At 50.1% G+C, this 24,323-nt stretch overlaps 1 protein-coding gene across 2 annotated transcripts in view; it reads left to right on the plus strand.

The window, feature by feature from the left end:
- Positions 1-10,206: 10,206 nt before the first annotated feature.
- Positions 10,207-24,323, plus strand: part of LOC119861171 (glycine receptor subunit alpha-4) — a 44,536-nt gene continuing 30,419 nt past the window's right edge. Inside the window, exons 1-3 of one of the 2 annotated variants that reach the window (XM_038415848.2) lie at positions 10,207-11,297; positions 19,880-20,013; positions 21,241-21,308. In XM_038415848.2, the coding sequence (XP_038271776.1) occupies positions 11,227-11,297; positions 19,880-20,013; positions 21,241-21,308 (273 nt within the window). In that variant the 5' untranslated portion in view covers positions 10,207-11,226. The remainder of the gene's footprint in view (positions 11,298-19,879; positions 20,014-21,240; positions 21,309-24,323) is intronic. The other variant, XM_043492534.1, reaches the window with a different exon arrangement.

The following is a 24,323-nucleotide window of genomic DNA, read 5'->3' on the forward strand; positions in this document are numbered from 1 at the left end:
AGCAACAGCGTTAGCAATATACAATGCTGATCTGCCTTCCCAGGGGTCTCCTTGAGGGAGGGGGCCGTCGGGGTGTGACATTCTCACCCACTCCCCCGCCATCTAGAACCCCTGCCTTCTTCAGAAAGAAAACAGAGACCTCAGAGCAAAAGCCAAGGAAGGACAGAGTGTGTGTGAGAGAGAGAGACAGCATCTCCTAGGACTTTGCCATCATCATTGTGCTTGCTACATGACTTCTCCACTTAAGATCTCATCACAGCAGAGGGGACAGAACTCACATGCTCCTGCCCCAGCTTCTACCACCTCTATAGGAGGATCTCTAGTAGCTGCTAGCAGTGTAGAGCTCATGACACACAGCTGAGCAGTTTGAAGTAATAAAAAGGTTGGTGGCCCTGCCATGGCACTCGGCGCCTGGCAAATTCTCCCTTTCACAGAATTTTCTGCTTTTAATTCGTTTCAATGTAGCTGTTCATTTTATTTCCCTCAGTTGTGTTTAATGTCCCAGCAACCATGCAGACTCTCCTCCCGTTTCCCAACACTGCTTTCCCAGCCAGGAACATTCCCCAGCAGCAAACTGAAGAGCAAGAAAGTCACACTTGTTTGGGTTTGGGGGGAAAAAACAAACCCAGTGTGATAGGTTAGCGCTCCACAGCTGGAGTGAAACAATGGCAGAGATGCAGCCATGGTCCCTGAGAGGCTGTCTCAGAAGATATCATAACTAAGTAGATAAACAGGGCACTTGAAATCCCCAGCCTCCAGCTCTGCTGGGCAAGGAGATACAACAATCTCTTCCAATCCAGAGAAGCTCCTGTGTCTGGCCCGCAGTCTCCACAAAAATCTCTGGGCTCTTGTGACTGTCCTAGAGCTCACCTTGATAGGCCCATTGACTGAGACATTGAAAGGGGCTGGTTCTTCAGAAAGTCCAAGCATCTGTCATGGGGTGCACCCACCGCTAGTGGCACCTCCTCCTGGCCATTCTGGGGATCAGCTCTGACTAGGGGTTGTGCCCTCCTCCGGCAGCATCTCTCCTGTCATCCTCTCGCCATCTGCCACTCAAGGGGCTTCCTCTTTGTGACTTGGCCCTCCAGCCAGATCACCACCATTTTCTTTCCAGGGGAGTATATCCAATTCCCTCTATTCAAAATGGCAGTCTTCTCTTTACTGCTCTGACCATGCCACTCCTCCAGTGGCTGGCAGGGGGACCCAGGCCCACCCTCTACTTCAGGTCCCGGCTCAGGGGTCCTCTCATCAGCAGGAAAGGTTTGACTTACCCCATACCTTGCTGCTTTTCCCCTGAGCCTTGCCTCTCTCTCTGGCTCTCCCCCTTGTCTGTATTTGCCAGAGAGTAACTGTAGGCTACTTGCCTCTAGCCCCAGACTTCCCTCCCTTCTCCCAGGGTGTGACTACAGACTCCTTCTCTGCCACCTCCTCTGCTGCCAGCTTCCTGGCTTATATAGGCTCTGGCTGTTTCTGCCCAGATGAGCCTCTTCTAATTAAATCCCTGCTCCCTGTCTCCTTCCCCAGATTCAGCCTGGGCAGTTAATTGGCCCCGTTAGCCACTCCATGCCTTGTGTGGTGTGGACACCCCATCACCGCATCCTCCTTCCGAAAACTAGATTCTGGCAAGGTGTCTCCGGCTGGGCACCCAAAATCACTAGCCACTTTTGAGCACCGCACCTAGCTCAACGGTGCCCTAACCTTGACTGCGGTCTCTGAATTCTACTGTAATACAGAGAAGAAGAAATAATCAATATCTGGGCCTGCTTGTGGAGCAAGAGGATGAGGAGGAAGGCCAGAGTGAATTAACGTGGAGAATAAATGCCTCTGACTACCAGCATCTTGTGGGATGAGCCAACCCAGAGACCCATTGGTAGAGCAGCGTGGCTAAGCTAGGACTGGGCGTCAGGGAATGATGTTCTTGGTAAATGGCATTATTAGGCTAATGTTGTGGGAAGACTGCTGAATTTTACATAGTGTATCTGGCTCCTGGCTAAATATAACTGGATGGACTAATCTAAAATAATTGGAGGCCTTGCCTTTTTAGCCAAAGGTCTCTTTTCTTGTACCTGTGAGAAAGTTCAAGGCTTCATCTTCCATGTCTGTGAAATCTCAGTGTTGCTAAAGAGCTGTAATGAGAGTTGGGGGGACAGGATAAGATTTTAAGCAATACATTGAAAGAGGAATTTTTAGGTTTAAAAGTTATGCATATTTGAGATTATATAACTGTACTGCACGCATGTTTAATAATAAGTGATGGACCATTCCTTCTCAAGAAGAGATGGGTTGGTGGTTTATTGATCAGATTAGGAGTCAGGACTCCTGGATTCTACTTCTGGCTCTTCCACCGTCTCTCTGTGTGATCCTGAACAAAGTCATTTAATCATGCTGTGCCTCGGTTTCCCCATCTGTAAAATGGGGGATGATACCAACTTCACAGTGACATTGCAAGGCCCAATTCATTAATGAATGTGTGCAAAGCACTGCAAGATCCTCAGATCCTCTAGGAAGCAAAGTAGCAATTACTCTATATGTAAGCACTTACTCATCAATATGTTACACTAGGATTATTTATTATTACCCATGCTGGTACGTTAAGGTGCACGCAGCATATCTGTGCTGTTTGTTCAGAGAAAACACAGAGACCAGCACAATTCTGAGAAACCAGGAAAATAAATAAGAAATAAACGCCCCAGCACAGCACATGCAGAGAGCAAAGGGAAAGAGAAACAAACAAACAAACCCACAAACAGCCTCTAAGACTTCTTTTTCTGCAACATTAATTTTACACCCGTGACCCGACTGAATTGCTCAGATGTGTGCTTACTGGGAAGGCACTTGCTATTATCTAACCCAGGGATTCCCTTGCATGGGGTGAGAAAAGACAGCAAATGGCTCTGTGCTTAAGGCTGCATTAGTGTGCTACAGTGTGAGCACAGGGGAGACACCGAGCTTGAGCTTCCCCTAACTTGTACAGTATTATGCATTTACACTTGGGCAAAGTGAGTGTAGTGAGGGCATAAAATGCTCCCACCGTGATACCACTACACTGCCCACAAGAGGACATGTGTAAATGACCACAAGAAGCAAAACAAAGGAGAATCAGACTCCTGGATTCTACCCCAGACTCTGCCACCGACTCACTGTGTGACCTTGGAGTGTCATTTCACCTCTCTGCCTCAGTTTCCCCACTTGTAAAATGAAGCTAAAAGTATCCCCCTTCACTATGGGGAGAGTCTGGAAGATGTTGTGAGACTTACAGATGTCTGTAAAGTGCACCAGATCCTCTGTTGAGAGGCACTAGAGAAGGGCAAAGGTTTCTTTTACTGCTTTTAAGCTGGGATCTGTTGGGAGACACAGGGCATTCAGGCCTGTGTTTTACATCACACTGCAGCAGTCCTGAAGGATAATTACAAACCTAACGGAACAGTAAGAATAAAGTCCTCCTTTGCCACTGGCTACTAGGCCAGTCTTCTGTGGCTCAGAAAAGCCTGGGCCTGTTCTGTTCCTCCGGTGGTGTAAATCAGGTCAGTGGGGTAATGCAGGTGTAAACCCAAACAAGTCTGAGCAGCATCCTGACCAAGAGCTGTAATGAGGTCATCGTATCCATGGCAGCATGATGTTCAGCTTGGGACTTGTTGACACAAACCCCTTTTTCCTCTTTCCTTTTTAAAATAATGTCATGATTTATTAGAGACTGTCAGCAAGGCAGAGTTAGGTAGTTAGAGATCAGCCCGAGTGGCTAAGTGGCTGAAGCCCACCACCCTTCCAGCCTGTCATGAATGACAGGGGAAGGGAAATAATTGGGGACCTATGCCCTTTTTTCCTCTTCTGTGATGTAAATCTGTTGGTTTTCCTTAGAAATATGCATAATATCAAGTTGGTTTTTTTCCAGTTTTGGAGGAGAAGTCCCATGAGGACTACGAAACAGCAGAGGGAGCTTTCATAGCCTTGGGGTAGAGTGAAGGCACTGAACCTTTCACAAAGAGGTTCTTTCCTCCTAATGACAGGTTTCAGAGTAGCAGCCGTGTTAGTCTGTATTCGCAAAAAGAAAAGGAGTACTTGTGGCACCTTAGAAACTAACAAATTTATTAGAGCATAAGCTTTCGTGAGCTACAGCTCACTTCATCGCATCCGATGAAGTGAGCTGTAGCTCACGAAAGCTTATGCTCTAATAAATTTGTTAGTCTCTAAGGTGCCACAAGTACTCCTTTTCTTTTTCCTCCTAATGGTTCATTAGGAGTTTGGGTTAAAATAATTAACCAGATCCACTCAAAATAGCATTTTAAACACTGCCTCAGAATCCTTCCTCCTCTCACTGACACAGGTTTCCAGCTCTTGTTTCTGGTGATAAAGTCTCAGTCCTCCAATAAAACAGAGAGAACAGAGAGGTCTAGTGATTAGGGCACTAACCTAGCAGATGAGTGACCCAGGTTCAGTTCTCTGCTCTGTCCGGGTAAGCCTCAGTTCCCCATCTGTAAAATGGGAATAATGGTTCTTCCTGATGCCACAGGGATGTGGTATGGGTAAATATGTTAACTATTGTGAGGTGCTCAGCTCCTATGGTAACAAGAGCCATATACATACTATGGACAGGAAAGTCTACATGCTTCTAATGTGAAATACAGCCCTTCCAAAAACAAGATCTTCTGAGCCTCCATTATACATTGCAAAGAACTAAACCAAGTCCCCAACCAACTCTCACCTGTCATTGCACGGCAATGCCCTTGCAATTGGTTACTATTGTTTCAATAAGGATTCACATGCAGCGTGAATTATTGCTGGGGGGGATTTGACCCCTCAGGTAGCTGGTGCTCTGGAACCACAATCTTTTCAGCAATTGCCTCTGTGAGTCCTAATTAGAGATGGGCTCCTGCTGCATAACTGGGATTTGAGTCTGGATTTGGGACACCCCAAAGTTCAGCCCCAGAAGTCTGGTTCTGGCCCCATCTCTAATGTTAATCTGAGCCTGAATGAAAGAGACTGAGCTTTAGCATCTCTTTTACTGAGCACCTGATGCAAAATTCATTGAAGTCCGTGGAAAGACCCTCATTGATTTCCATGGGTTTTGACTCAGATCCTGAATAGGGGATTCTGCGAAACTGGCCATTGGATTCAGCAGGAACACCCCTGAAGGGTAGCAGCATCTGGCCAATGCAGTGTGTGCCACAGCTGGCTCTTAGGAGCACTGCAGCTACTTGTTATCCCAGGATGGACTCCAAATCATTTAGCACAGGGGCAATGGGTTCACCTGCTCGGAGTGACCCTGTAAAAGGGGGCTGGGTGGGTACAGAGAAGAGAGTTGTGGGATTGGTTGTTAGACTCCCCGATGAAGGAAATTGTCCCATGCCTGCGACTCTGACATTTAATTAAAATAAGCCAACACTCTCCTGAAGCATCTGTCTCTGCCACTGATTAATGGCATAGCCATTACCCCGTCTGTGGTTTGCCTCATCATTTTGCCCTCTCTGGGGCCATTCCAAATGCAGTCTGGTGCCATGTGACTTAGAATAAGGGGCTCTGTGAACTTCCTCCACAGCCTGAGCCATCTGAAAGAGCTGCATTGTAAATTGCTCTTACATTCTCTCCTCTCTAAGCTCAGCTCCCTCAGGCTGGGAACACTCTAATTGAAGCCATTTGAAATTCTCACTGCGTGCTGCTGTCATCCTTTGCAATTCTCAAAGCACCTACCCCTCCCACTCCAACCCTTTTGATCCAGCCATGTGCATCCAAGCCCCAGAGGTGGCTGCACTTCAGTGGTGGGCATGGCTTAACTCTGGGGCTGTCCTTGCCTGACACTTCAACACCATTTATTTTAGAGATGGAGCCCTACGTGTAAATGTGAATTTGGAATCAGATCAGAATCCCCAAAGTTCAAAGAGTCTGTGGATTCAGCCATCCAGTTAAATCTATTATAGGACAAGGGCTGAATCACAACATTCCCCAAAGTGTGTGTGCATGTGCGGGCACAGAGCAAAGCTGGGATCTGGTACTGGAATTCTTCCCCCTTCTGGTTGGGACTAACATTTACACCTTAGACAGCTTGTTTAAAAGCCATTACAAATCTGTGATCATCTAGAACTTCATGCTTCTCACTATTCTGCACATGTAGAACTTCATAGCAGCAGCAGGAACAGAAGTCAGCACATCCTTCTCGACAAGCACTTGAACTACAGGAGAATCTCCATTAGCTAGTAGCAATATAGGGCCTATGACACACATCAGAGCAGTTCCCATTCCACCCAGTGGAGGGCAATAGTGACATATACATGTTGCTTCCTTTGAGAGAGTCAGGGAATTGTTCTTAATACTAGATACCAAAAGCAGTTTGCAACCTGAAAATAGCAGGATGGCCAATGAGAATTCATGTCAGAGGAGAAAACAAAATGCACCCACGAAGTGTATTTCCAATCTGAAATGTACATGATACCTGTCTCCTGTGCATTCTGCTCAGAGGCAATATGGAAACATTGCTAGCAGCAGCATGTTCTGAAAAGAGCAGGAAACATACATAACAACAATACCCTGAAGTAGAGATGGCCTGGGGCTGAGCTCCCTGTCTATTCAGCATCCCACACCAGAACTCCCCCACCTCAGAGCTCTCTCAATTTCTGTCTTGGTCTGTAACTGGCATGGCTGACCCCCCTTACGGAAAAGTTAGATGGAGAGATATAAGGGTCTCTTAATTTGCCTAACTTTTACTCTGTCCTCCATCCATTGCAGCCTGTGGGAGTTCTTCCTTAGTAAAGGTTTTGGTATAGTTTATTCAATGAGCTGGCTCTTCAGGATCCCCCTGGATCTAAGGTGTTATATCAATGTAAAACTGGTATCATCCCACCCTAGCAAGAGCCAGTGTTTCCCCTTCAAATTAATTCTGCCTCTGAGCTCAGAAAAGCCTGTTCGGACACCCGGCCCAACCCGCACAATACCTAAGTCCTGAAGCCGATCACTCAGGCTGAGCATTTGCAACCTATATCTAGCACCTAAATCCTCTCTCCCTACAAAAATGACTTGTGGCTGAGAATGGGTGTCTTCCCCTCAGCTGGGCTGGAAAGTGGTTTGGCTGCTACTGTGATCAGTTAACCTATTTCAAAAAGCAAGGGCACCCAGCAAGCTTCCTGCAGTGGGTGTGGAAAACAGTGTGAGTCTGACCACACTATGGCCAAACTGCTTCCAGCCAGGTTGGGAAGGGGGAAGAAACAGGATGCGGGATCTGCAACCAGAGGTCATTCAGCCCCTCGCCCAGCAAGGCCCAGCTCCTGACTGGGGTACTGCGTGCCATCCCCATACAAAGAGTAGCATTTGCCCTAGTGCACTGAGGGAGTTAGGCAGCTAGATACCTTCAAAAACCTGCCCCTAAGTGCTCAGTAAGAGGCCACTCCTGCCATGCGTTTAATCCCTCCTGGGAGCTGAGTCTCTTGACCCCCAAGCACACAAGCGTGGAAATCCCTTGGAGGGCCGCACAGCTGTTGGGCACTGAGCGCTGTCCAAGTGCTGAAGCCTAGTTCCAGTGTGAAAGCTGGCCCTAAATCCTATTCCGCAGCCTGGCTGGGAGAACCGGATCACCTTGAATAGAGAAAATTACCTGCAAGGAAAATCACAGCAGAAGGAGACATCCTGCTCCTCAGAGACACACCAGAGGCTTTGCCCTCCCTGTTAGCACATTCAGTAACAGGACTGAGCGGCTCTATGAAATCAGCTAAACTCCCTGTAATTTCCCCCAGGTGAAATAAACACACTGCCAGCACAGAGTGGCTCTACCCTCAGGGTCTCTCTGGAATCACTGCTTGCATAAAAAATGTACCCGTCCTTTTAAATAAACCTGAGAGGTGCATAGGGCCAGGCCCCCAGCAGCCGGGGACCACAGAGCAGGGTTGAGGGCTAAGGGGAGGTTTCTAGGGAACTATTTGCAGCCATATATTGAGATCATATCCAACCACCTCCTCCCTGCCATAATACCACCACCACCACATTGATTGTGAAGCAATGGTTCACTCGGCAGCACAGTTTAAGTGTCCTGCCAACCTTTCCTCCAGAAATCCTGGTTTTCATCATTCAGCCACTTTAAACCGTGTTAGCTGGGCACTCACTACATTTACCTGCCTGGATTAAAGAGATATACTCCAAAAAAAAATGGGTGAAGCCAAAAAAATGTCCAGCCTAACAAAGGAGGGCAGACCCTGAGCTGGTTTAAATGGGCACAACTTTGTTGAAAACAGTGGTGCTAGGCTGGTTTGCACGGGCTAAGGATCTGGCCCCATGAGGATTTTTTTTGGTAGGGGTGACAGAGGCCTGTGCAGGAATAAAAAATTGATGGCTTTTGGAGGGGCATGTTCTGTGCCCCCCACAGCCCTGGGGCCAGAGGAGTTCTGTGCCCCTGCCGATTATGGGAGGGATGGGCCCCTGCTTGCCCCGCCTTGTGCACACCCTGAGGTGTGATGCTCTCTTCCTCCTGCCCTATCAGCACCTTTCATCCTCATGTTGTGTTGACTCTCCCCTTATTAAAAGAATATGACAAATATCCTACCGTGAGAGTCCGGAATTCTGCCCATTTGCAATAGTGTTATTACAGGGGATGGGACTTGCTGGCGATTGCTTCAGTATTTTTTTTAAAATAAGGCTGTCTCCAAGAAAGGATGGCTCCCATTCTGCACAAAACTACAACAGTACAGCAAGGATCCCAAACCCTGCAGTTCACTAGAGGGATACTGCCAGGGCTTGGGGCTATTCCTGGAGAATTTTGTTACTAAGGAATACAGCTCCATTCAGAGCACTGGCCACTGTGAGTTCTTGAGTAGCAGCAAGCTGTCTCCCTCCCCGGGGCCAGAACATTGCTTGTTCAGCCCTCCACACCCCGGTTGGGCCTGAGGACTACAGGGAGAAAGGCAGGGCCCTGGCTGTTCCAGGTGCTTTTTGTCTGCAGAATGCTAGGAGCTTCAATTGCACAGCTGGGCTGTGCACGGGGTGTTGTTTACTGTTTACAAGGAAAGGGCTAAAAGTTAGGAGTCAGGGACAATTGGGGAGCAGCTGCCCTGGTGGAGAGCAGCTCATTTTTACTGTCCAAGAAGATCATCCATGCTGGATGCTATGCCCGGCCTGATTAAGTCCCAAGGATACTCACTGGAGCAGGGGCAGGGTTTGTAGCACTTCCAGCCTATCTCCTAACCTCCAAAAGCCCCAACAGCATTTCGGTGGTTGTTAGAGTTCCCTTTTAATTCCCATGGCCCTTGCTGGTAAGACATTGGACTTTGAGTCCACAGAGCTGGGTACAGTGCTTGTCTCCGTCCCAGGATTCCTGTGCAACCTTGGGCAAATCATGTTCCTCTCTTTGTGCCTCAGTTTCCCAGTCTGTAAAATGGGGATAATACTACTTCCTTTCCCCTACTCTTTGTCTGCCATGTATATTTAGACTGTAAACTCTCGGGGGCAGGAACTGTATTTTACTAAGTGTTTGTGCAGCATCTAGTATGGTGGGGCTTCTTAGCACTTCTATAATGCAAACAATTATAGGAGACTTGCCCAGGATAGATGTCAAGTCAGTGGATACAATGGGACTAGAAGCCAAGCAGCCTGCCTCTGAGTCAAGTGATCCTTGCCAATGGACTACACTTCTCCCCTTTTCACTGGAAAAAAAAACCTCACAGGAAACTATAGACAAAGATCTACATTTTTGGCATCTATCGCTCATTTTTTCTCATTAAAAAAACCCAAAACTCAGCAGGGAGCTTTCAAAATCCCTGATTTGGCTTTTTTAAGAAAGAGAAGCCAATCCAGACACAGCACCATGCTTTTGAAATCTGTGACCATCTGGACTCATGGGATGGAAATTGTGCCATTTGAAAGGGAAGATGCTAAAAGGCTTTATGGATTGGAGCCAATTCCCAGTCAGGACCCTGGCAATATTTCCACTGACTTCAGTGGGCTTTGGATCAGGCCCTGCCTGACCTTGGGTTTCATTTATCCAGGACCAGAGTGGATTTTCTGTGGTGTCTAGAATTCCCAGTGGAACTTTAATGAAATAACTAAACAATGAGAACTGGGCAAACCAAGGAAACAGCAGCACAGAGGTGAAGTGACTTGCCCAAAGTCATATAAAAGGTTAGGACCAGAAGCCAAGGACCAAATTCTCCGGCAGAGATCTGGGGCATATGTGGTGTCACTGAGAGCAGGATCTGACCCTAGATTATCTGACAGCCTGTCTTGTGCTGTAGCCAGAAGGCAATCATTCCCTCCAAGGCCAAACCATGCTCCTGGGCTGGCCTTACTAGGGAGACCGAAGGAAAATGCTGATGACAGGAAAGTGCCAGGATATCCGAGGCAGGGAAGGGGGGAAGGAACTGAAAGGGAAGGAGAAGGGGGCTGCAGGTGAAAGTCCTGTGTCCCAGGGGCTCTGCGGTAGAGCACAGCGGCTCTAGTCCAGCACAGGCTGGACCGGGGGGGGGTGGGAGTTAGATTGATGTCATCAGCTGCCTTGGGTGTGGGGCCAGCCTTGCATTGTGCAGTTCTCCATGGAGCACTCCCAGAAAGAGGGCTAGAGGAGGGAGGCCGAGCCCACAGCTCAAGGCGGAGAGCGGGCAGAGATCCTGCCCCGGCAGCAAAGCGCTTCAGAGCTAGGCTACAGCGAGGGCTGCTTAAAGCACTTGCGGGACTGGCCTCGCCGGCAGCGGGAAGACGCCCAGCTCCTCCGCCCTGGCTTTCTCCAAACTGGGCGAGCGAGCGGCGTTGGCACTTGCGGTAGGACTCCGGCTCAGCCAGAGGGAAGCTGCTAGGTGGGAGCCCCCCGGATCAAACAGCTGCCGGCTGGATCGGACCCCCGGCTCCCCCCAGAGCGCCTCCCCAGCACAGCTGAGCTGCTCTGCACCCTGCTCCCCGTGGCTGGGGGCTGCGCCTTTCTACCCCTGCTCCCACAATAAGGACGGGGGGGGTCTCCTCTCAACCTGCCCACCGAGAGTCTCCAGGCTCCGGAGAGCGACCGCTGCCCACAGCCCCCCCCCTCGTCCCCCCACTCCCCCCCAGCGCAGCCTGCTAGGAGCCCTGGACTGGCAGCTTTGGGTTCAGGGGAAGACTTCCAGGCGCTAGCAGCGAGGCAGGGGGTGGGGGGGAAGCAGGAGGAGGGGGAGGACATGTCTGTGATGAGGCAGAGGGGGTGCGCTCTCCGTCTCGGGCTCCCTGCGTCCCCTAGCAGCTACTCTTCGCACCCAGGGAAGGGGGGTTCAGCTTGGCCGAGGAATGAAAACTCTCGCCCTAGGCACCGTCTCCTTCTTCGTCTTCTGCCTTTTGCAAGAGCACATCCCGCCCAGGTGAGGAGCAGGGTCGCGGGCAGCGCAGGGGAACATGCACGAGCCTCGAGGACCAGCAGGTTTGGTGGTCTGACTTGGGGACGGGGGGTCCGTACCTGCAAATACCACCGAGGATAGGAATTGCCCGGTGTAGCCCCGGGTAAGGAGAGGAGCGTGGGGATGCAGCTGGCTGTGGCACTTAGCCCTCTCCAGGGTGCTGGGGTCTGGGGGCCACGCCACTCGGTCTCCCGCTGGGGCTCCTAACGGTACCGACCCACTAGCCTTTGGCCAGCGGGGACAAGGGGCGCATGGCGCTGTACAGTGGCGGTGGAAGCGGTGCCTGGTCCCAGCCCCCTCGCAGACAAGGGATAAAGGAGGTTCTGTAGGCAGGCGGGGTGGGGGATCTGCCTTTAAAAGAACCCCGCTGGGTGCAAGGAAGGGTGAGCTCGGGCGGCGGGGCGGGGGCAGGGCACTGCCAGGGAGACGCAGGGCGAGTCTCCAGCGCAGCACTGAGAAGCTCTGTCCACACGGTGCAGGACAGGAGCCGGAGCCGCTCCGCTGCCCGCGGGACAGACACCAGACACCGCCTAGAGGCCCTGGGGAGGGCTGGGCGAGGCTGCCTGGGGACCACAGGGAGGCTGGAGAGACTCATAACTGAGCATCCCCCTAAGGATCGCCCTGCCCCGGGCTTTGACTGCCCGGTGTTAGCGGGCAGCACTGGGGCTGTAACCGGGTGTCGGGCAAGGATGGTGCCCGCAGGGTGGTGGTTTCCCTGTCCTCTGAGCCTTCCCTGTAACAGGGAGACCTGCCGGCCTCGGGGCACAGGGAGTCTGAGCCCAGCCTGCCTTCCAGCCCTGGCCTCGGGTTTGCTCTCAGCACCCAGCTATTCTCCCACAAGTGCCATTAGCCAGAGACACAGAAGGGAACTGGGGCTGCAGCCAGCAATTCCAGACCCCACCAGGCTCCTGCTAACTCTCCTGTGCCCTATGCCCCCAACCCAACCTGGGGCTGCGTGCTCCACTAAACCCTCTGGCAGCAACCCATGAGGGGAAGGATCCAAGGTGATGCTGAGTGGCTCAAGAAACCATCCCAGGGAACAGGTGCTGGAGCTAGGGGTCCTGGGGGTGCTGCACACACCCTGGCTTGAAGTGGTTTCCATCATGTAGAGGGTTTACAGTTTGGTTCAATGGCTCTCAGCACTCCCACTATACAAATTGTTCCAACATCCCTGCTCCCCGGGGCCCAGACAGGGCTCTAAAGAGAATAGGCCACACTGCAGGACAGGGATAGAATGACCAGATAGCAAGTGTGAAAAATTGGGACAGGGGTGGGGGGTAATTGGCAGCTCTATAAGAAAAAGCCCCAAATATCGGGACTGTCCCCATAAAATTGGGACATCTGGTCACCCTAGGCAGGGAGGGAGCGATTCAAAGCTCTGAGTGCACAGGGAGAGACATGAGAAGTAGGACAGGGTGGGCTGGGAAGCGACTGCCAAACAGGGGGGTTGTAACCAAAGGCCCCCCCTCCCCCATGACAGATCTGTTGGCACAAGGTAGCTGCAAAAACAACACAGGGGCCTACCCTGGAATTCCTCTTTCATAAAGGACACTCCCAGGTGACTGGGACACACCACCCCTTCCCAGTCCATGGTGTAGTGGGAATGGCAAGGAAAGGAAGCATGGCTAAGTTGCCTATATGTTTCAGATGTTATGGTGAGGGGGGAAGGGGATGGACAGGACACGGCCTCTTGCGTCATGGAGAGTTCAGTACAAGTTGCAGCAAACTTTGTGTCACCTTTTTCCTCTTCTCTCAACTGATGCACTGAGAGAAACTTGGAGACAGCTAGGAACCTAGGCCTGAGGATCTGGTAAGCACAAAGCCAGCGCCATAACCGAGCATCAGGGGTATGTAATGGTCTGGGAGGTGAATGCTCAGCACTAAGGTTTATGACCGAGGGAGGAAGGCACTGCCCATTGCTCATTGACTGCAAACCAGACGTTTGTCTCCAGGACAGTATGTGGTGCTAAGCAGTGTTTGTAGAATGGGCATGTAGCTGGCTCCAGAGACAATGGCTGTTCCCTGCAGCTCCCTAGTGCACATGCAACAGCACTAATGGATCGATCCTTCCACTTGCAGTGTGGAGGGGGGAGAATCTTTCATCCTCCTCTAAAGTGAGGGCTCAGGTCACTGGTCTGTCCGGCAAAGGCCTGACTTAACTCTTTGCTGAGCTGGTTTCTGGCAGTCAGCGGGTTTCCTATCACTGGACTGTCCCACTCCCCACAGATTCTCTCCCAGCCTTTTGGTCTCACCCAAGCTGCTCATGCAACTGCAAACTAATAGGAAAAGAGATGTTGTCAGGTGCACATAGGAATTAAGCAACAGAACTTGATAGGCAAGGTTTTTCCTGGGTGACTCTAGCCCAGGCTGTGTCTTTTTGGGCAACTATAGCACAGGCAGGGGTTACTACTTGCCTTGGGCGGTGCTATGAGGCGACTGATTGATTGACTTTTATTTTACCCAGAGAACCAGCATGCAGCATTTTACTGCTCTTAGGAAACAGAATTTGTAGCTGCAAGTAGGGGTAGCAGCGTCACATGTGCCTAGATCTGGCATGATCGCAAGCAAGGATGTAGCATCGCTAAGAGCTAGTGCCACAGCTCCCTTAGGCCCAGAGTTTTAAAGCCATTTCTTGTGTGTTACAGCACGCCCTGTAATGTGTTTAGTCAATGTCTTATTTTGTTCCTTCCAATGATCATTACAGACTGAGGGAGGGAGAGAAACTGACAAGCAAATGTAGATCCATAAAAATATACCCTTTGAGATCAGTTTGAATAAGTCTTTGTCACCCATAGAAACAGTTCAGGAAATAATTCATGTCAGATTCTCCTATGATTTCAGTGCCTGAGGTAAATGTTTACCCCTATGCTGTTTCACTCCTGCAGGCCCATTTAATCAGTGAGCATCACTTAATCAGGCAGGAAACTACCATACAACACTGAAGGGGAAATATCATTGAAGATACTAAGCATTGACAGAGATCAAAGCACCAGTACTGGGGTTTAAAACAGTGTAAGGAAGCTGAGTGCCCAGCACTGGCACTAACTCTTCTATAATTAACGTAGAGAAGCATTTTCTGGGTAAAGGACGTGCTATAGAATCCCCATACCTACTCAGTTTGCCTTGACATTTGCCGTGCCTCATGGGGGCAGACAGTAGGGTCATGATCCAAATTTGGCATCATTTGAGCAAGATGTTCCTGAGATACAGCTTCTTCCCAAAAAGAAAACCAACATGAAGATATGCCTGATTCTGATAAGCAACATTTTTTTTGCACACACCTGCGAGGGTGGGGGGTGTTTCAAGTCTTGTCTCTGATCATGCCCTCAGTTGATCAATATTTACCCCAGCTAGGGCATGGCACCCACTGACCCTGCAGGGAATGATGTTCATCATTCAGCATCATTCAGCAGAGTTACTCTCCAGATAGGCTTAAGCCTAACACTCAAAAGCCAAGTGGATACACAGCACATGTGCAGACAGACAGCCCACAGGCTTGCTAGACAGCCAGCTTTCACACGGTGGCCACCGAACCTGCGCTACCCCAGAGCACTATAAGTCTGAATACACCCTGGGCAGAAATCTGAAGGCGAAACGTGGTAGGTTGCTACAATCTGCTTTGGAGCCATCATCTCAGGCTTCGTTCATCTCCCTGCAGTGTTCTCATTCAGCTGAGCACAACTTATGGAGCTGATGGGGCCACTTCACACTTCTCTGAACCTCCAGTGCTGCAGCTGGATGTGTAGAGCCACTTCCTTCCAAACTCCCTGTGTCCTTGCTAAGAAGTTCTCCTTTCAGGATTCCCCTGTGCTGACAATCTGCAGTAGCAAAGTAGTTGCTGATGATTAATTTCATGCAACATTATAACAGAGCAGCTTCTCTACTACAGTTACGGCTGAAAAGATTTTTCTGTTTAAAGGTAGATTCTTCTAAATGCTCTAAAACTGCATGAATAGCTGGATTGGATTGACATTTGCTGTGCCTCCTGGGGGTGCAGGATAAGGTTAGTGTTCTAAATTTGGGGTCATTTCCCAAGATACAGGGGGGGAAACAAAAACAAACACACACAAAAAGCCTCTCAAGGTTCACAGATTCTACCAATGTTTTTGCACGTACCTGAGGCTCAAACCATGCCTTGTATTACCCCCCTACACCCAAAACTCAGTTATAAACCCTGAAGTATGACCATAAGCCCCATTCCACTATAACAAAAGGTACAGGAGTAGCATTCAGAAATCATGTAGCCATCCTTTACCTAGCCACAATAACATCTCAGCTGCAAACCTATATGCTCACTGCAGCTGCATACACCATCACTAACTCCTACAAACAAAAATCCCCTTTCATTAAAATAAAAATCAAACCTAGGAAATTCATTGATGTCAGATTTCTGAATTCTGCACTTATGGTTGTCCAGTGGTATCTGCTGCCCTTCCCAAATGTCGAGTTCAGCAAAACTCAAACAGCTGATAGCTAGAAAATGCAGAGTTAAGGTACATGTCCACTCAACCTTTACTCGGCCCTCTTCGCCTCAATACACCGCTAACTCATTCACATTCTGCCTTTGCACCGTAGCAAACAAGCTACAGTACCTACAGTGGATCTCCACTCAGACACTTCCCCTACTCCACAGAAAGAACCCCACATCTACTAACTTTTACAGCCCTCTGCCATCAGGCACACAATGCCATCTAATTGCACTTTCATTTACCCTTCGGTAGACCTACAGACCACCCTCATCTCCCACCCAACTCCTTGCCAGGGGGATTGTTACTGACACAGCCTACACAACACAGTGCTGAAGTTAGCAATACTGAATTTCTCAAGTACACATGAGCCTCTTCCCTACAGTCACACACCCAGGGGTCAGGGAGAGGGGTCACATCCGTGCTTAATTTGTAATGAAAGAGGTGCCGGGTCTCCAGCAATTTTTTTATTTTCATAACTGATGCAGCAAGCCCAGAGGTGCCGGGGCTATGAACTAGCAAGCTCAGAGGTGCCGGGGCTCAGCCCTGGCACAAATTAAACACCAGATCATATCCCTCCCTCCTAAGGAATACAGTCCCCAGATTGCCTCACATCACAGTCACAGCTCTGTCAAGCAGCTCCCAGCAATCCCTCCACCATCCAGTACAGCTACCCTGAGCAGACTGCATACAGATAATTCCCAGTGACTATGGCCAGCTCCAGGGGGACAGAATTCAGGTACTGTGGGGGTGAACCTTAACTCTTCATTTCCTGGTTCTCAAGAGTTTGCATTTTACAGAACTCAAAACAAAACCAAGACACCTCTGGGCAACCTGAACTCTGCATTAGTGACATGTCTGGTCATTGACTAACTGTGTGTCAGGGATGGGAGGGCCCGGCACTGTGGTTTATAACAGAGGCTATGTCCACAACTGGAGCAGAGCTAGGGGGTGCGAGTCCTCATTCGAGGAGACATGCTCACACACTAGCCCTCCTCGAGCTGGCGCACTAAAAATAGTAGCGTAGCCACCATGGCAAGGGCAGCAGTGAAGGCAGCCAGGCCAAGTACATACCCACAGGGTTCAGGCCAGTTTGCCTCAGGGCAGCTAGCCCCTCCCACCACTCACTGCTGCCGGTACTTCCATGACTACATTACAATTTTAGCACGCTAGCGTGATGAGCACTAGCACGAGCTGGGGAATCACACCCCTAGCTCCTACTGTAGACATAGTCGGAGTGTCTAGGAGCAGAATGCCTGGTGCTGGGGGTTCAGGACACCAGTGGAAGTTCAGAGCCTAAGTAGCCTTGAGGATCTGGCCTCCCAGCTGCACCAGGAGGGAGATGAGGAGGGAATGATACTTTACTGGCCCGTCACAAAAGAGGACATTCCCCAGGCAGGTGAATGTGCAGCAGGATCTTGCAAGGCTGCTGAAGGGGCAGATAGATTGGATGGAGAATCCCAGCTAAAGTTTAACCCCAGACATCGGCCTTCCTTGAGTGGAGAGGTGCTGCTATTTCCAAAGGGACAATCATTAGGAAAGGGAAGAAAGCAGGAAGGCAGTAAACTCCCCGCTGCCACCCCAGTGTATTTGTATGCAGGCACGGCCTCTTCATCCTTCCATTCACACCCACCCAGTCACCCCCAGCCCACCACTGGAGCCGCTCCGCCAGCAGCCAGGCAGACTCAGCTGGTCTGTAACCCTACCTCCTTTGTAGGGCGAATGCACTGACAGTAGCGGCAGCAGAGCCAATCCCTCTAATCAGTGACTTTACCTCCTGACAGCTGATTGACCGAGAACTAGACAGGAGGCAACACCTCTATCCATCACCCTCCTACTTCCTTGCTTTCCTCAGCCCCTAGTCACTTTAAGCCTTTGCTGCAAGTGGGCTGGACACAGAGCGCCCCCACCTTTGCTGCACCACCCCCCCTAAATGATCTGTGCATTGGGGGAAACTCACCTCTCCCTGCTCTGGTCCAGGCCCAGCCAGAAGCAGCAAAGAGTCCCCACACCTGACCACTTATCAGCAGGGTTAGGAGGCATTTCACGGCCCTGGGGGAGTGAAAGGACCCACTGCACATGACTCCAGCAGAGCCAGTGTCACAGAGCTGGGGTCCTGTTGGTGTCAAACTACATGGCCATTGGGGGAGGTGCTCACATATTACAGAAGGCATCAATGCCTACATAGACAGTGAGGCAGTCAAGCTTTACTAGCACTTAATGCTTTATTGTCAACCAGTCCATCCTTGTGCCCTGGGAGGCAGGTAAATATGGCAGAGATACTGGATACGTACTAATGGGAAAGCTGAGACATAGGGTGACATTCTGGTCCTGGTTGAAGTTAATGGGAGTTTTGCCATTGACTTCACTGGAGGCTGGATTTCACCCATAGAGAAAAGTTAAATCCTAGAATCAGACATATAGGGCTGGAAGAGACCAGGAGACATCATCAACTCCAGCCCTCTGCGCTGAGGCAGGACCAAGTAAACCTAGACCAGCCCTGACAGGAGTTTGTTCTTAAAATACTTCCAATGCTGGGGATTGTACACCTTGGACACCAATCCCACTGCTCAACTATCCTTAGAGTCAGAAAGGCTTTCCTAGAATCTAACCTAAGCCTTCCGTGCTGCAGATTAAACCAGTTACTTCAGGTCCTACTTTCAGTGGACATGAACAATTGATCAACACCCTCTTCAGAACAGCTCTTAAACACATTTGAAGGCTGTTATCAGGCTCCCTCCCCCCTCAGTCTTTTCTCAAGACAAAACGTGCCCAGTTTTTGTAACATATAGTCATAGGTCAGGTTTTCTAACCTTTTATCATTTTTATTGCTCTCCTCTGGACTCTAATTTGTCCACATCTTTCCTAAAGCACGGTCCCCCGAACTGGACACAGCACTCTGGCTGAGGCCTCACCAGTGCCCGGGGCTCAGACACGATACTCCTGTTAGTATACCTCAAAAGGACATTTGCCTTTTTCCTAACAGCATCACACTGTTGGTTCTCATTCAATTTGTGATCCATCATAATCCCCAGATCCTCTTTTAGCAGTACACCCACTAGCCAGTTATTCCCCAGGTTGTAGTTGTGCATTTGATTTTTCCTTCCTAAGTGCAGTACTCTGCACTTATCTATATCAATTTTCATTATGTTAAGTCCAGACTCTAAATGATTTCCCTGAGATCAGAGAGTATATGTCAGACCAAAGAGTAGAACTCCAGAAGCCTGGCTCCCAGTCTGGTGTTCAGGCAAGCATTATTACAGCAGTTGTGTGAAGCACTGAACAAATACATAACAAAGAGACAGGCCCTGCCCTAAAGATCTCAGGCCAAGAGCCAACTCCATCTACTTACGTGAGATGCACAGAGCCAGCGCACACAGAATGGGGTACCCACCCTGACACAAGATGACCACAAGCATGGACCAGCAGGACCCTGGGCCCACGCATAGGTAAGCAAGCTGATGCCGCCAGTGGAAGGCATCTGTGGTGTATGAAGCCAGGCAGGGCAGAGGGCCACGGCTTATTCTGTGCCTGCTGCAAAGGTTGTGCTTCACCTGGCACCAAGGGCTATATGCTGCAGCTGCTCTCCCCCAGGTCAGACACTCCTCACAGAGAGGCCCAGACACTGTTATAGGTAAGAGGAGAAAAAAAAAACAGCTCCAGCAAAGAGCGAACACCTCCCTGCCGCCGGCAGTGCAATTCCCCAGCTGCACGTGACTGTTTAGCACTGGTTACGTACAGTATTTTGAACACACCGCAAGGGAGAACAGCTGCTTGTCCAATTCCTCGATATTTACAATACTCCTGCCCAATCCTGACATTGACAATAACCATGCTAGCAGGTTGTGAGCTTCCTCAAAAGCAGTGCCTTGGCAATACCAGCCAGGATGACAGCAAGCTTCTTCAGCCCGGAGCCCTGTCTGTGCCAGGCACGTCTCTGGCTCTACAAGCTCCACCACAGCAGGGCCTTGAAGACTCCTGCTCCCCAGCCCTCCATACAGCACTGAGGCAGATGCTGAGGCATTCCTGGCCCAAGAGGGAGGATTCCAGCCTGCTAACCTCCATCCTTTCCCCCTTCAGGTTGGTTTCAGGGAAGGAGGAGATTCAATCCACTTCCAGAGGCTCTGGCCAGCCTATGTCACCCTCTGATTTCCTGGACAAGCTCATGGGAAAAACATCAGGATATGACGCCCGGATTCGACCTAACTTCAAAGGTAAAAATGGGGCACAAGTAAGGCTTAAAAATCCCACAGCAACTGAAACCTGGAGTCTCTCAGACAGCACTGACTAGAAACAGGGACAGTGCGAGCATGTGATTCGGTGCAGGACCCCTGGCAATGCCCCTCCACCCTGACCTGCCACCCCCATGATTTTCCAGTCTTGGGAAACTGCCACAGCTCAGCCAACACCTCTCCATCCTGTCCTGCCTCCCCCTGCTATTCCAGCCTGGTGAACCCGCTACAGCTCTGACATTGTCCCTCCATCCTGACCTGAAGCCACCCACTATTTCAGTCCTGGGTCCCCCCAATACTGTTTTTTATTGTTATGATTACAGTATTGCCTGGGGCCCTATTGTGCTCAGGGCTCTACATACACATACACACACACAGCCCCACAGACCTCACAGTCTAGCAGAAAGGACAGACAAAGAGAGGGAGGGGAAGCACACACCCAGAGAGGGAAGGAACTTGCCCAAATGGCGGAGCCGGGACCAGAACTGAAGGATCCTGAACTCCCAGCCCACTGCCCTCACATTTGTCTATATGTTTTCAAGGAGGTGAAGAACCAGCCAGATTTTTGCCTCCATGGCCATTTCTCCAGCCCCTAGAGAAACCCACAGATACAGAGACTGTAAGTGTAAATCAGGGATCAGCAACCTTTGGCATGTGGCCTGCCAGGGTAAGCCTCCTGGCAGGCCGGGCTGGTTTGTTTACCTGCCACGTCCGCAGGTTCAGCCGATCGCGGCTCCCACTGGCCGCACTTCACCATTCCAGGCCAATGGGGGCTGCAGGAAGCGGCGCGGGCCAAGGGATATGCTGGCTGCTGCTTCCTGCAGTCCCCATTGGCCTGGAGTGGCGAACCGTGGCCAGTGGGAGCCGCGATAGGCTGAACCTGCGGACGTGGCAGGTACACAAACTGGCCCGGCCCGCCAGGGGGCTTACCCAGATGTCTTGCATGCCAAAGTTTGCCAATCCCTGGTATAAATGAACCCATGGGGGGGCCTGGAATCCCCCATCCTTTTAGAGTGCGTGTGTGAGCACATGTACGGGGGTTATCTGTGCATGCATGACTGTATATCTATCTAGGCAAGTGCCTGTGCATTTACTGGGGGCAAGTGACTGTTGGGGTGAAGAGGGGGAGCAACTGGCTGGTTTACATCTTCTCTCCCCTCCGACCAGCTGCTCTAAGGAAGGCTCACACCTTGTCTGGTTGTTCCTCAGGCCTGCCTGTCAACGTGACATGCAACATCTTCATCAACAGCTTTGGCTCCGTCACAGAAACCACCATGGTAAGACTTCACCATCTGTCCCATCCCCGTTCCCAGCCCCTTCCACTCCCCCAGAAGCCTCCGGCGGGAACAGCTGGGGAATTTGGCCCTCTTTGCTATGCATACACCAGGCCCTTGGAATGGGTCAACTCAAGCCGAAGGTTTGTTCAGACCCACCTATAGCATTAATCCTATAGCTAACATGGAGATATGTTGCCCATGGTACTGGGAGACTTATGGGGAAGTGATGGGAACCTTGTGGAACAAGGGGCTAACCAGTGGGGGGGCCTAGGGGGAAGGGTATGAGAATGGAATAGGAATCACTTAGTGGTGGGGAGAGGTGGATGAGAGGAACCTCGTGAGAAGCTAGAGCCTTCTAGGGTCCAGAGAGGGATGCAGAAAAAGAGATTAGTATTTGCTCCCTTCACCAGGCAAGTTTTGCTGTTCCCCAGGGATGTGCAAGGCCGCTCTGAGCTGGCTCCCATAGGAGTGTTTCATCCCCAATGGGGTGGGGTAGCCCTGCCTGGCACAATACATTCAGTCCCACTGTGAGGAGCAGCAATGTCCAGTCAAGTACCCATGCTGCCTTCCCCACCTGAGGTGGGTTTCCTTAAGACATGCCAAGCAGCGGGGGCCAGAAGCCCTGTCCTTTGGCCAGACCCACTGTCAGTCTTGTAGATGAGACTCAACTGAAAGGCCATGGTTGCTCCTGGCCACTGAGGACCCTAGGGTACCTTCTTTCAGCAGAGAGGATGAACCGTATGCAGCGGGGCCAACTCCCAAGGTTCTACAACCATGAGTCAGATTCCCCCAAAATCATGAGATTAAAAACCCCTCATGATGTTTGGGTCAGAGCTGATATTGTGGTTTTTGGTCTGTTCTTTGTTGAACTCCCTCTCTCCACCTCAGTGTGCACAACCATTAACGCTGCCAACTCCCCCTCTCCACCGCCCCAGTTGCAGAGTTAAGCGAGTGGCAACCCATGTGGAACTTAGAGCAGTGTGAGGTGCAGCAGGCTGCACTGGGATGGCGGAGAAAGCTGTGCTGCTGGTCAGAATAAACAGATCTTTGCTTTAGGAAAGCTGAATGGGCACGAGTGAACTCTGGCATGTGACCCTGAGAGAAGAGGGCTGCAGGGCCTGAACTGAAGTCAGAGCTGCTGAAATTTTATTATCATAGGAGTCCCAGGCTAAGCCTCAGGCAGGAGGGAATGGATCATCCCACCCTGTGGCTAGAGGCCTGCAATCTAAGTACAGTGCCCTCGCAAAAATGGGGGAGGGCGGTTTCAGGGGTATGATTAGTACAGGAACTGTGACTTCTTTGCTGGCAGGGGGAAGGAGGGAGTCCTAGGACAGTGGTGAATTTACAGTAAGTGCCAATGGCTGTGAAAGCGAGTACGGTCAGAGGAAAAAGGCATTTTAGAGAAATGTATCTTTAAAACCCTAGACAGTTTATACGCAGGCTTGGCTTACCCATCTTCCATAGGAAGACCTTGGCAGGTTTGAAACAATCCCAAATCCTCTCACACGGCCTGTCTCTAGTCACAAACTCCTGCCAATTCTTGGCCTGAACATGAGACACCAACCTAATCAGGGCTGTCCCTTTCTGGTTCCAAGTACTTTGTTTGCCAGGAACTTTGAGCCAAGTCACTTGGTCTGCTCTTCCCAGCTACAAGAGGATTTGTTACCAGGGCTGGCCCACAACATTTTGACACCTGAGGCAGGGAAGCTCAAATACCACCCCCATGCCCTCTCACTTGGGCCCAAAACTTTGAAAGGTCTCAATTCTGCCTTCTTCCTGTTCTACTTTATTGGGGTAGGTTGCGGAGCAGTACCATGAGAGGAATAGAACAACTTAAAATGCCTGTTCAAAAGTTTTAAGTAACACTTACATTTGCTGTTCAGGCATTTAAAAGTAACTTTTGTCTGCATAGTAAACACTGGCATTATCATCATCTGTTTGAATAATCAAAGTGGTGCTTTCTGTGCCTTCTTGGTTGCAAGGACTTGAACTGCTTCCTGCTCAAGGTTCACAGGCTGGGCCAGCTTATACTCTATTGAGATGGTTGCAAGGCCGACCAGCCTCTCCTGTGTCATTGTGGAGCGTAGATTGTTTTTATTAGCTTCAGCTTGGAGAAGCTGCATTCTCCACTGGCAACTGTTACAGGAAGTGTTAGAAGTATGCGCAGAGCAACAAAAGCATTTGGAAAGAGGGTATTATTTGTGCACATATTCCAGAACAGCCTGTGGAGTTGATACGGCTGAAATGCATCTTGAAAGGGCTTTCAGTTCATCACCTAAATCACTCACATCAATATTGCGCATGTCATCATGTGTCACTGTCTCTAGTGCCCTGCATTGCTAGTGCAGGTCTTCAGGTAGAGTGAGGAGTTTTGGAATATCATACAACATCCCAAATATACTGCTGTGTTCCTTGAGCTGCATGAAATGCTCAACTGACTGTATTGCACAATCTAGCACCTGGTTAAAGAATTCAACTTTGAATTGTTCAGGGTCTCTTATGGGATTATCCCATGCCTCGTAATTAAAATGTCTTCTTCAGTGACTCTTGTATTCTTGAATGGGTGGGAAAATAGCTTCAGTGTGAAGTTCCTCTGACAACTTCTGTGCACTCTTCAGAATGTTTTGAAATCCCTCATCTGACCGGTAAGACTGTAGGTATGACTTTGCTTTGTCCATTTGTTCCAGATATATCAAGGTCAACACCTTGGAGTCTCTTGCTTACAACATTTCAAACAGTATGTCATGCCACTACACTAAGCCACACAGAAATGTGAAGTTAGGTACGTTTCTGGTGATTCCATTTCCCTCTGCCATGGTTCTCCCACAAACAGTTCCTGTCATAGCATTATCCTCCATAATGGCAACTAGGGCATCGTCCATCTTCCCAATTTGGAGTTTGATAGGCTTTATCACCTCCACTCAACTTTCCCATTGTGTGGCACTCAGTGGTTTCAGTGTCAGAGAGGATGTTCCCAGATGTTGCTTCAAAATTTGCCATTGTTGAGTTGGAGGA

The sequence above is a fragment of the Dermochelys coriacea genome, chromosome 9 (assembly GCF_009764565.3).
Source record: "Dermochelys coriacea isolate rDerCor1 chromosome 9, rDerCor1.pri.v4, whole genome shotgun sequence".
NCBI lineage: Eukaryota > Metazoa > Chordata > Testudines > Dermochelyidae > Dermochelys > Dermochelys coriacea.